The 14,210-nt window shown below is 43.3% G+C and overlaps 1 protein-coding gene across 3 annotated transcripts in view; it reads left to right on the top strand.

Moving 5' to 3' along the window:
- Window positions 1-14,210, top strand: part of LOC128732866 (cell growth regulator with RING finger domain protein 1-like) — a 292,154-nt gene that overhangs the window by 11,775 nt on the left and 266,169 nt on the right. For all 3 annotated transcript variants that reach the window (XM_053826285.1, XM_053826284.1, XM_053826282.1), the window contains one exon: window positions 6,588-6,739. In XM_053826285.1, coding sequence (XP_053682260.1) covers window positions 6,588-6,739 — 152 coding nt within the window. The remainder of the gene's footprint in view (window positions 1-6,587; window positions 6,740-14,210) is intronic.

The following is a 14,210-nucleotide window of genomic DNA, read 5'->3' as shown; positions in this document are numbered from 1 at the left end:
CGATATCTATCATAAAACATAACATGTAATACTCTAAGTCGTTCATTTAATTACAAAAAAAAATTCAAATTTGATTTAACGGTAAAAAAATATGAAGCATTTATATGCATAATAATGAAGGAATGCAAAAACGGTATACCCTTAATGCCCAGCGTTGCGTTTTCGCAACGTAGCGTTGCGGGACACATGGTCGACATTAAAAATACATGTCAGCGGTTTTTTCTTAGTTGACCTAAAAGAGAATTATTCTGAAAGTTTCAACTTTCTATCTCTGCTGGGAAAAGTGTGGGGCTTAATGGGTTAATGTTGTTGTTGTTCTGGTGATTATCGGTAGCTGCGGCACACTATGAGATATCAGGCGGACAAAAATCAGAAAACTGACTTTCACTAATCCGCTTTATGAAATTTTCTATTGATAGTAAACACTTCAATTAAGAAAAATCCAAAATAGCACGTCTCAATTGGATGTTGTTTCTGAGATAGAGGCTGTCAAAGTTGAAAAGCGATAGGATATATATGCTTTTTGCCATGAAAACACGTTTAGTTTCAAAGCAATTTTTGAACACTATTTTCAAAATTAAATCTTATGTATTATATATCATTAGAAAGGTAATGAAATGAGCTTGCCGAAAAACAAATGGTTTAGGCAGCTAGAGGAATAAAAATAATAATAAAAAGCATGAGAAGAGGAAAAACATGAAAAAATAAGAGTATATTCTGTTTTGTTAGACGAGAACTTTTTTTCTCCAGATATCTCCAGGTTAATTCGTTCATCTGGGTAAAATCTCAGGTATATACTAGCGAATTATGAAAGAATTACGTGCCACCATGCGCCACTCTGCGCAATATAGTGTTTTGAAAATTTCTAGTCACTATGGGAAATTTCAAGACAAAATATATTTCCAGCGAATAATACACACGCACACGCACACGCACACGCACACGCACACGCACACGCACACGCACACGCACACGCACGCACACACACACACACACACACACACACACACACACACACACACACACACACACACACACACACACACACACACACAAGGGGTAGAAGAATGGGACCCTTCATCCCCCGCTTCGGCGCTAACCGGTATAGCCACCCACGTTCTTGATGAGGACGATACGCAAACATCACCACGGACCCCGAGTCCAAGATGTGACGCGACCCGTGTCGAGGGATGCATGGTGAGGGGGGTCAAAATCAAAATTACCTCACCGCGAACGGAGCCTGGCGGACACCGGGGCGCATCCGACCAGTTCGAAGCCCTTACTGCGTTAAGGCAGGGCACTGGCGCAGCGGACTACATATTTCCCTAGCTACTCGTGGGATCCAAAATGAGTTTTCAAGAATTAAATACAAAATCAAATACAGGAGAAGATAGCGATTGCGCGATGGACACGCAGATCAGCGATGCCAACGTGTTCGATAGGAAGGAGAAGCTGTGTAGATCGCCAATATTGAAGGAGGTAGTCGCACAAATGTTCGGGAATCGCCAGGAGATAAGGTAAGCTCAAAAAAGCGGAAGGTTGAGCTGAACGGCGACCACGAAGAGCAAAATGAAAACAGAGCGGAGGAGCAGTGCGACACGGAGCAGGGTGAGGCTAGCGGCTGGCGAACCATTCCTAAGCAGAAGGAGGAGAGTGAGAACAAGAAAAAAATGAAAGAAGATCGGCAGAAGCAGTTGCAGAGGGACATGCCGGCAGAACGCGAAGAAGCGGAAAAAAGGCGAAGAATAGGGCGAGACCCCAACCTCGCCGGATCCGGAGCAGAGGCGATGCTCTGATTGTTGGAGTGAAAGGCGAGAAGACGACGTATGCCGATCTCCTCAAGAGAATGAGGGACGACCCGAAGCTGAAAGAGTTAGGGGAAAAGGTCGTGAAAACCCGGAGAACCCAGAGCGGCGAGTTGCTCTTCGAGCTCAAGAGAGACCCGGAGGTGAAGAGCGCGGCTTTCAAGGCGCTAGTCGAGACAGCGCTCGGTAGCGAAGCTCAAGTAAAAGCTTTGTCTCAGGAGACGATCGTTGAAGCGAAAAACCTGGACGAGGTCACAACAGAGGTGAAAGCGTTGCTGACAAGAGCGGAATACCTGGGCGACGTTCCAATGTCTATTCGGCTGCGGAAGGCATACGGCAGTACGCAGACGGCGTCGATTCGTCTATCTATCGAGGCGGCAAACTGGCTTCTGAAGGTGGACAGAGTCAAAATTGGATGGGCGGTGGTTAGCTTTAGAGCCATCCCACGTGAACCCAAAGAAATGGCGAGATGCTTTAAATGCATGGACTTTGGTCACCAGGCGAGGAATTGTCCGGGACCTGACAGATCGAAGCTGTGCCGGAAATGCGGCAATGAGGGGCACGTTGCGAAGGACTGCAATAAGCAACCGAGGTGTATGTTGTGCAAGGAAGACAACGACCACGTGACGGGAGGCTTTAAATGCCCGGTGTACCAGAAGGCAAAGGCAGCCCTACAATAATGGAGGTGATTCAAATCAACCTCAATCATTGCGACACTGCACAGCAACTGTTGTGGCAGTCGACAACAGAAACGAAGTGCGACGTTGCAATCATAGCGGAGCCGTATCGAATTTCCTCCGATAACGGTAACTGGATAGCAGACAGAGCAGGAATGGCCGCGATATTGGTGACGGGCAGATATCCCATCCAGGAGGTGGTTACAAACCGATACGAGGGTTTCGTGGTCGCCAAAATTAACGGAGTCTTCGTATGCAGCTGCTATGCTCCCCCAAGGTGGACGCTGGAACAGTTCTGCCGCATGCTGGACGAACTAACTGGTAAGCTCATTGGACGGAGACCGATCGTCATAGGAGGTGACTTCAACGCCTGGGCAACCGAATGGGGAAGTAGATGTACGAACGCCAGAGGAGCCAGCCTACTTGAAGCACTGGCAACGTTCGAAGTAGAGCTGAGCAACGCTGGAACCACCAGCACTTTCCGCAGAGATGGCCGAGAATCGATCATCGACGTCACCTTCTGCAGCCCGTCGCTGAGAACCGACATTAACTGGAGAGTGTGCGAAGAGTTCACGTACAGTGATCACCAAGCTATACGGTACACTATTGGCCAACGGAACCCCGTGGCAGCACAAACAGGAAGAATTCGAGAGCGGCAGTGGAAAATGAAGACATTCGACAAGGACCTCTTTGTTGAGGCACTACGACCACACAGCGAAGCCCAGAATGGTGATGCTGACGAGCTGACCGAGGCGCTAACCAGAGCATGCGACACAACCATGCCAAGGAAGGTGGAGCCTAGAAACCGACGGCGTCCGGTCTACTGGTGGAACGAGTCACTCAATGCATTACGAGCTAACTGCAACAGAGCTAGAAGGTGCTTCCAGAGAGCAAGAAGTACCGAGACTAGAGAGGAAAGAAGAAGTGACCTCCGCGTTGCCAAGGCCGCACTGAAATACGCGATTAAGCAGAGCAAAACAAACGCCTTTAAGGAGCTTTGTAGAGCAGTCGATTCCAACCCCTGGGGCGATGCATACCGAATAGTGATGGCAAGGATCAGGGGCCCAGCAATGCCAGCCGAAGGATGCCCAGATAAGCTAAAAATAATAGTTAAAGGACTTCCCGGAACACGAGCCAACGTCCTGGCCCCCTACCCCTTACCGGGTGCTAGAGGATGAGAACGCTGACGAGAGAAGAGTCTCCAATGACGAACTTGTTTCAATCGCGAAAGACCTACATATGAAGAAGGCGCCGGGCCCGGATGGGATCCCCAATGCAGCTCTTAAGGAGGCAATCCATGCATTTCCAGACATGTTCCGCACGGTGATGCAAAACTGCCTAAACGAGGGACGCTTTCCAGACAAGTGGAACATCCAGAAGTTGATACTGTTGCCAAAACCAGGAAAACCGCCGGGGGATCCAGCATCATATCGACCAATTTGCCTGCTGGACACACTGGGAAAGCTGCTAGAAAGGATTATCCTGAACAGGCTATCCATATATACGGAGGGCGACTACGGACTGACACAAAGGCAGTTTGGGTTCCGGAAGGGAAGGTCCACACTAGATGCGATCCGGACTGTCGTCGAGACAGCACAGAAGGCGTCCAAGCAGAAACGTAGAGGAAACCGCTACTGCGCAGTGGTCACTATCGACGTTAAGAATGCATTCAACAGCGCCAGCTGGAAAGCCATCGCAGCAGCGCTCCATACAATGAGAGTCCCCGACTATCGGTGTCGCGTTTTGAAGAGCTACTTCACGAATCGGGTGCTAGTATACCGGACGAACCTCGGAAAGGAAACGACTATGATCACGGCGGGCGTTCCACAAGGGTCAATACTCGGCCTATCTCTCTGGAACAGTATGTACGACGGCGTGCTAACCCTAGAGCTACCAACGGGAGTGGAAATCGTCGGCTTCGCGGACGACATCGTGATGACGGTTACATGCGAATCACTAGAGGAAGTGGAGGCGTTGGCGGCTGAGTCAATCTGCAGGGTGGAGAGTTGGATGCAGAACGCGAAACTGCAAATAGCGCACCATAAAACGGAGATACTACTGGTGAGTAATCGGTGAGCAGTCCAACACGTGGGGATTACCGTAGGCGAACATACCATAACCTCAAAACGCGAGTTGAAGCACCTGGGCGTGATGATCGACAATCGGTTAAAATTCAACAGTCATGTTGACTACGCATGCGAAAAGGCAGCGAAGGCCATCAGTGTACTGTCTAGGATTATGCCGAATAACTTTGGACCAAGCAGTAGCAAGAGGCGCCTCTTAGCCAGTGTATCATCGTCGATACTGCGGTATAGCGGACCAGCCTGGATTACAGCGCTCCAAACCCAGCGCAACAGAGCGAAGCTGAGAAGTACGGCCCTACTAATGGCCATTCGAGTTGTGAGCGCGTATAGGACTATCTCATCAGAAGCTGTGTGCGTAATCGCTGGGATGATTCCTATCGACATCACCCTGATGGAGGACTACGAGTGCTATAGGCAAAAGGAGATCAGAGGAATCAGAAAGCTGATGAGAGCAGAATCATTGGCTAAGTGGCAACAGGAGTGGAATACGGCACAGAAAGGTAGATGGACCCACAGGCTCATATCGACTCTCTCGGTTTGGGTGAATAGGAAGAACGGGGAGGTAAACTTTTACCTAACGCAATTCCTGTCTGGTCATGGTTGCTTCAGGCAATACCTTTACCGGTTCGGGCACGCCAGGTCACCCTTATGCCCGGAATGTGGGAACGTGGAAGAAACAGCAGAGCACGTGGTTTTTGATTGCCCCAGATTTGCAGCATGGAGGGATGATCTGCCTTCCGGTCTTAACGTCGAAAATATGGTGGAGGAAATGTGTCGCAACGAGAGCATCTGGAATGCTGTCAATAGCGCAATCGCATGCATCATGTCTGATCTGCAGCGTAAGTGGAGAGCGGAGCAGCGAGCTAGCATCGTCAGTTAAGTTATTTTGGATGAAAAGTGGCCTAGGGAACAAACCTCTCTGAGCCGCATATGACGCCCCGAAGTAACGCGATTCGGGGCGCGGTAAAACCCTAGACTGGATTCATATGTGTGGGGATGGGATTTATCCCGAAATAGTCCCAATACTCAGATCGGTGCTTATTGAAATAGGCATAGCAAAGAAACCCTGCGAGGGTGGCTGTCATCATGTTGCGCGTCATGTTGGAGGGTACTTTCTAATCGGTACACGTCTCGTCAGGTCAAGAAATCCCGCGAGGGTGGCTGTGACGGGGTGCACGTTATGACTGTCGGCACCTTCTAATCGGTACACGTCTCGATGGGTACTGCGAGCTAGCTGCGCAAATGACCAGCAACGTTAGCCTGCGTTGATAACTGCAAAGTGCATGAGCACGGCATCCCCTTGATATGCCTGTAGGAGAATCGCTAGAAAGCGTGATAATTGGAAAAGTGCAAGAGCACAGCCTCCCCCTGATGTAATACTTCATTGTGGTACCGGGGGGATGTAGGCAGAGGGCAAAGATGAGGTTTTGGTGGGTGAGAGTCCCACACAACGTCCGGGTTGGCTCCGGATAAGAACATTAGTTTTCCGAAACCTTGTAAAAACACACACACACACACACACACACACACACACACACTCACACACACACACACACACACACACACACACACACACACACACACACACACACACACACACACACACACACACACACACACACACACACACACACACACACACGCACACACACACACGCACACACACACACACGCACACACACACACACGCACACACACACACACACGCACACACACACGCACACACACACACACGCACACACACACACGCACACACACACACACGCACACACACACACACACACACACACAGAAAATGCTCAGTTTTCGAAACTGAGTCGAATGGTATATGACATTCGGCCCGCAGGACCTTCTTTCGATTTTCGGTTTTCCGAGTGATTTCTATACCTTTATACTATATTTTCATATAGTAGAAAAGCAAAACGTTCAATCCAATTAAACAAATAAACGAATTATTTGAAATATATAAAGAGTAGAATTCATGGATTGTACTGATCGCTTGCATTTATCATAATTTACAGGTCGTCAGTTATATTACGTGTTCAAGCAGACGATGTTATACGACATTCTACTATCACTAATTATAGTGCACAAGTGCCGAGGCTTCAATTGATTCCCGTACATATACCCTTTACCTTCCGTCTAATGGATACCGGATCCAACCCATTCGAAGGTAAGTTTAATTAAAATTCCAATAAACTTTATTTTGGTCGCAATTTATTTTTATCAAATAAAACTCGATGCAGTTGGACCGGACTGTATTCCTTCTCAGCAGTTCAGTTTGCTTAGCTTTTGAATATGTCGATCCAGCAACGCAAATTTCCTGATCGATGGAAATTTTCTTATCTTTCTCAAAAGAGGTGATAAACGTATCACTAAATATCGTGGGATTACGTCCTTGTGCCCCTGTTTAAAACTGTTCGAGATTATTGTTAATGATGCTTTGCCTGATTGTTGCAAATTCTACATTGATGCTGAGCAGCATGGATTTTTCCCTAAAATATCGATTACCACTAATCTGATGCAGGGGGCAGTCCTGGTCAGGCTGAGCAGCATGGATTTTTTTTCCTCAAAGATCGATTACCACTAATCTGATGCAGGGGTCAGTCCCAGCGTAGTGGTTAGCATTCACGCCTCTCACGCCGAGGACCCGGGTTCAAATCCACACCCCGCAGCAGTCACGAATGACCCAAGCTGATTAAAGTGACTATAATCAAACAAAAAAAACATCTGATGCAGTTTGTTTCTCGCTGTATACAAAACTTGAACTCAGGCTTTCAAACCGACGCTATCTATTTAGACCTGAAAGCTGCGTTCGACCGTGTAGACCACGGAATAGTGTTAGCCAAAATGGAGCGACTTGAGGTTTCGACGGGCGCTACCTGCTGGTATAGATCATAATTGATCAATCGAAGTTTGTGTATCACTGTTTCCTACTGATCCTGCTGGAGTCCCGCAAGGAAGCAACCTGGACCCTCTTCTTTTCTACATTTTTATTAATGACATTTCGCTTTTGCTACAGCTTGGCTGTCGACTGTATTATGCTGACGATACGAAAATCTTTAAAGTCATCACGTGCTGCAGGAATACTTACGGCTCCTCTAAGCTACCGCAAACGAGCCAAATCAAATAAACGAGATTAAATTAAAAAAAAAAAAAAAAAAATATATATATATATATATATATATATATATATATATATATATATATATATATATAGAGTAGGGCGGGGCATAAGTGCGATGTTTGAAGTTGTCATCAATTTTCGTGAGATACAAAGAAGGACAACAACATAATATATTTTATAGTGATGCAGTAACTCAATGTCTTCGCATTCAACTATAAATCATCTGCGGTAATAGTGTTTTGCAAAATAAATTCTTCTTTCTTCTGATCAAGTGCAGATTCGCATTTTTACCCCACTAGCGGGGCAAAAGTGCGAATGCCGCGGGGCAAAAGTTCGAAGCTAGAATCCATGAAATTAGCCCAGCAGCAGCTAATAAAACCATATTTTCTTCAATCTGCGGTATGTTTCGGTGAAAAATATTCTCAATTTGCACCTTTGCTATTTTGCGCTGGTGTATTGCAGCCTCCGTTAGATCGAAACTTTTCCAAACGTTTGTTTTTTATTTCATCAGCGGAAACACATTGTTTTTTTTCGGCCAACATCTGTAGAGCACACAGTTTTCAGCAGATCTTTGATTTCTAGTATCTGTAATATAGTGCTAAAGCTGTATATAGTTAGCTATACATTTTTGCCTCGTCCATGAATCGCCGTCCGTGAATCGAACTTTTACCCCGCTAGGCGCTTGACGGGGTTAGATTAAATTACGGAAAAGCGAAATATATTTTGTAAATTATTTTCGCCGTATTTTCAAAACAGATATGTGAGTGATGTAAAACACTGCTACAAATTTTCAACAAGTAATATCCTCCTGTTGATATCGTATTTGCCGTATAACGAAAAATTACATCAAAACCGCGCTAAAATAACATTTGCTCATAACTCAGCAACTATGCTTCGTAAGCAACCAAAGTTTACGTTAGATTCAAGTTGTCAAAGTAGTCACCTATCCATGCCAATGTAGAAAATTTACTCGGAATCTGCACCGATAAATCACTGAATCGCACTTTTACCCGCATCGTACACACGCATGCGTGTGTGTGTGTGTGTGTGTGTGTGTGTGTGTGTGTGTGTGTGTGTGTGTGTGTGTGTGTGTGTGTGTGTGTGTGTGTGTGTGTGTGTGTGTGTGTGTGTGTGTGTGTGTGTGTGTGTGTGTGTGTGTGTGTGTGTGTGTGTGTGTGTGTGTGTGTGTGTGTGTGTGTGTGTGTGTGTGTGTGTGTGTGTGTGTGTGTGTGTGTGTGTGTGTGTGTGTGTGTGTGTGTGTGTGTGTGTGTGTGTGTGTGTGTGTGTGTGTGTGTGTGTGTGTGTGTGTGTGTGTGTGTGTGTGTGTGTGTGTGTGTGTGTGTGTGTGTGTGTGTGTGTGTGTGTGTGTGTGTGTGTGTGTGTGTGTGTGTGTGTGTGTGTGTGTGTGTGTGTGTGTGTGTGTGTGTGTGTGTGTGTGTGTGTGTGTGTGTGTGTGTGTGTGTGTGTGTGTGTGTGTGTGTGTGTGTGTGTGTGTGTGTGTGTGTGTGTGTGTGTGTGTGTGTGTGTGTGTGTGTGTGTGTGTGTGTGTGTGTGTGTGTGTGTGTGTGTGTGTGTGTGTGTGTGTGTGTGTGTGTGTGTGTGTGTGTGTGTGTGTGTGTGTGTGTGTGTGTGTGTGTGTGTGTGTGTGTGTGTGTGTGTGTGTGTGTGTGTGTGTGTGTGTGTGTGTGTGTGTGTGTGTGTGTGTGTGTGTGTGTGTGTGTGTGTGTGTGTGTGTGTGTGTGTGTGTGTGTGTGTGTGTGTGTGTGTGTGTGTATGTATGTATGTAATGATTTTTTCTATCACCTGTTTCTCAGAGCTGAACCGAACTGCTCGCTATTACTCTTGTTTGAAAGGTATTATTGTCTAGTAGATCACTATTGAGTTGCTTCATGATACGACTTTTCGTTTAAAAGTTATAAGCAAAAATGTGAAAAATACGCGACACGGGTTTCTCCGGAACTACATGACCGATTTCAACGATCTTAATATCAAATGAAAGCCCTTATTAATGCTAAATTGTTCAGGAATTTTTAATTGAAAACAAACAAGTAGTTTAAAAGTTATGCTTAAAAAACCTGTTTTGACAAAGTAATAATTATCGCCTGTTTCTTAGAGATGGCTAAACCGATTTATGCGCAATCAGTCTCATTTGAAAGAGAATATATCCTAATAGATCACTATTGAATGATTTTTTGATTGAACGTTTAATTTGAAAGTTATGAACAACCGTATACACCACACCAAAATTAACAATAATTTATAATGATTTTAACCAAGATAATTTACCTAATTTCAATTATTTTAATATCAAACGAGAGGTTTTAACACTACGAATATATATGCAAAATTTCATAAGAATTGGTTTTACCGGTCAAAAGATATTAACCCTCGAACACTCGCGTCAACTTTTGTAACACAGTTACGCAAAATAGCCCCATACCAAAGAAAACGTGTGCACTAGAGTTTTGACTGAAAAAACTTGGTTTTAGGTTTATGGAACCTTTGCAATAGTTTCTTGAAATTGAAAGCTCTATCGTCTAGTGGAATTTAAATTTTGATTAATCCCCCTAAAAGTGAAATAAAAAACTATTTTTCTTCAGTGTCAATATAACACATTGATGTGTTCTGCAAAGTTATAGAGCATATTATTACAAGAAATTTTGCTAAAGACAGTAACCTTCTATCTCTGCAGTGATGATAGAAAAATCTTATTTATTGTATATGAATTTGTAAAATCAGTTTTTCAATTTTTGCTCTTTTTGTAATTGTTCTATGACTTTTTCATGTATTAGAAAATTGTACAAATAGTAAAAATACACAACTTTGCTGAAAATAGTATACCTGTATGTTTGCTTGTTTAGGAACTGTAGAACTTTGATTATAAAGAATACCCTAATTTTGACTCCGAAATATTCGACTACCAGCAGACGGATACATTTTAAACATTTTACATTTGCTGATAGTTTCGCTGCAAACATTTTCCCAACAGTTTAAATTATTAATGCATTGAATAGTTATGACATTTTGCTCACAATAAGTTTGATGAAGAATATACGTTAGTTTAACAACGATTTGTAACTTTATAACAATATGGCGTTGAAAAACCTACACGAGTTGTATAAAATACAACAGCGTGAATAACCGAAGGTTAATAAAAATTGATGAAAATTATTCAAGAGAACTCTATGCATGTGATGCATAGTTCAAAAACCTATAAACTAGACCTTTAATAAGCAATGCATATGTTAAAGAAAAAGATTTCCTCTTATAACTTACTTTTATTTGCACTTACTCAGATTAATAACAACTTACTTATCCGTACTCAGCAATTTCATGAAAAAATTATCTATAAAAATTCAATAGTGCTCCTATTTTGTTCAAATTTTGTCAAGTTATTCAATTTTCAAAATTTTTATGTAAACCAACGCACTACGCAACGATAACCAATAGATGAATTATGATCCATAGACGTGTCGATTTCTATCTCAAATAGCTAGTAAGACCGTATAACAAAGGTTCCTTTCACCACTAGGTGGATTAAATCGGGTTTTTTGATTGGATGTTTAATTTGAAAGTTATGAGCAATTGAAGTTACACGTTAAAATTTACGATACTTTATTGCGATTTTAACTAAGACTATTTATCTAGTTTCAATTATTTTAGTACTAGCTGAGTGCCCGATCTTACTCGGGGAGCCTTTGTCTCACAACCACTTATTGTAACCGAACGGTTATTGTAACCGAAATGTTTATAATGCAAAAATACAACGCTTGTTCCTCTTTCGGACGTTCCTCCCCATTTGTTAGCTCTCCCTCTTTTCCCAAGTAACAATATCGGTTTTATTACACTCTTATGCTGGCTCTTAAGATCAAAATTGGCCTTGAAACCCGCCATAAGAGTACAATAAAACTCACAATGTTGCTTGGGTTGTCTACCCGGCCACCTGCACATCTTTTTTTTGCGGAAGTCCCTATAAAACCCTATAAGAAAGAAAAACAAAGTCATTTCCTATTTGCACCTTCCACTTTGAACAATGTCCACCCCACCCATAGGAAATGAATAGTTTTGTTATTGTACTTTTCTAAACACAGCATTTTATTTATTTATTAGTTTAGTATTACATGCTATCCTAATAAAAAAACTAGAAGGCGCAACAGTGTTTCTTCCATGGATACAACAAACCTGTCATTCCTTTCATCTCATCTTTTAGTGTCAGTTTACCATGGGAAAAACATGGTGTTCTCAGATAAACTCCACGCTGTTTTTATGATTGCCCCTGTGACTCAAACAGAGTCGAACAACAACAATTAGCCCTAATGATCGAACACTTTTCATACAGGGCACTTTAATTCGGTGCATAAGGCCGTTACGGTGGCCCTCCGGTGTTTGGCCAGTGAAGTGGGAGGCGAAAAAAAAAACAAAGAGAATTTTTTAATCGAGCAAAAAAAATGGATTTTAGGCATTTTTATTTTAAGTTTAAACGTGAAAACCAAATCTATTCTTGCTTTTAATATATACGTTGTTAATTTCCATGCAAAAATCTACAAAAAAAATTGAAATTTTTTTAGCCGATTTTCAGAAATTCCGCTGTTTGAATTTCCATTTCTATTTCATGCTAGAAGCGTTAACTCAACTCGTACACTAATTTTTCAAGTTTTTCAGGCTGTTGAGCCCACAGAAAATTGATCTTATAAAAAAAATTTAACTCATATCCTACAAATTATTTTTTTGCCCCCCGATTTTTCAAGCCAATTTCCAAGGGGGGGGGGGGTGGCAAAAACTTTTAAAATGATTTGCAATGGCCCAATTACACTTGACAAATCTACAGCTGCGGGCATTGCAGTTTAGTGTTTCGTATTCTGATTTGTTCTATTGTATGGATAAATTTTACAGTCATATGGGCGTTACTCCCCCCTTCTCGTCAGCAACCTCCGGTCATCAGCACCTCCTTTTGTCCTACCGTCACTTATGGGAGAACAGTTCGGTCTCCCTCTTAAGTCAAGATTCTCTTAAGTCAAGGAGCATGTGTGCCAAGTTTGATGAAGAACGGTCAAGGCGTTTCGGAGTTATGGCCTCCCCCTATTAGGGACCCTCTCTCCTGCCAGGGAACCTTCCCCCTCGTTTTAGTTAACCTTCCAGTGCTGGTTCTTTTATGTCATGGAACATGTGTGCCAAGTTTGATGAATAACCGTCCAAGTGTGCCAAATTTGAAAAAGAACGGTCAAGGCGTTTCGGAGTTATGCCCCCCTCCCCCTATTAAAGATCCTTCCCCGCTAACAGGGAACCTCCTTCCTTCGTTTTTGTTAGCCTTCCAGTGCTGATTCTTTTATGCTAAGGAACAATTGTGCCAAGTTTGATGAATAACCGTCCAGGCATTTCGGAGTTATGGCCTCCTCCCTGTTACGAACCCCCCCTCCCCTTTGTCAACTCCCCAGTGCTGATTCTCTTATATCAAGGAACATGTGTGCCAAGTTTGGTGGAGATCGGTCAAGGCGTTCTGGAGTTATGGTGGAACATACAAACATACTCACGCTCACTTTTATGTATATATAGACTAGCTGACCCGACAAACTTCGTATTGTCACAAATTAAACTGTGTTGTACATAAATCGTGAATCTCGGAAGACCTTTGTCAAAATCTTGAGTTTTGCAAGTTTCTGGGGAGTTCATGGGTGTTTTAATATACAAATTTTCCTCACAGTAAAGTAGAAAACAACTGCCCCCATTGCTTAACCTGACAAAATAAAGCGGATAGCATTTAAATATTCGTCATCATTACAAACCACCACGAATACCATTTTGCGAAACAGTTTCGCAGAATACCATTTCGCGAAAAACCTTACGCGGGATGTACCATTTCACGGAAAATCTTTTCGTAGAAAGTACCATTTCGCAGGGGTGACCCAACTGAAGGAAAGTAATAGAGATCAGTAGATCTAGGAAAATAAATAAGCCTAGATAGAGGTGATCTCTACGAGGGGCCGCCCCCCACAGTTGCCGGCGCTTCCGACGACAGGTTGCCGGGAACACTCGCGGCCTGTGGCCGTCTCGCGCTGAATTATCTAATGCTACAATTGATCGTTTTTGGTACTCTTGTTATTGATTAATACTTAAAATTTCTCAAGTTCGATTAGTTTTTGAGTTACGCAAAAATTTCTGTTTTATTTGTATGAGAGTCCTTATCCCCCTACCACAGGCGTGAGAGGTCTCAAACCATCATTAAAAAACTTCCTGTCTCTAAAACCCCCCACATGCCAAATATGGTTCCATTTGATTAATTAGTTCTCGAGTTATGAAGAAATTTGCATTTCATTTGTATAGGAGCCCCCCTCCTGAAGCGGGGAGAGGTTTCAATTCACCATAGAAAACATCCTTGTCTCCAAAAATACCTACATGTCATAGTTTGTTCCTTTTGCTTGATTAGTTCTCGAGTTATGAGGGAGTTTGTATTTCATTCGTATGGGAGCCCCCCTCCTAAAAACGTCAGGGGTCTCAATTCACCATAGAAAAAAATCTT

This window comes from Sabethes cyaneus, chromosome 1, assembly GCF_943734655.1.
Source record: "Sabethes cyaneus chromosome 1, idSabCyanKW18_F2, whole genome shotgun sequence".
Classification (NCBI taxonomy): Eukaryota; Metazoa; Arthropoda; class Insecta; order Diptera; family Culicidae; genus Sabethes; species Sabethes cyaneus.
Note: the sequence above shows the minus strand (reverse complement) of the source record. Positions and strands in the feature narration are given on the sequence as shown.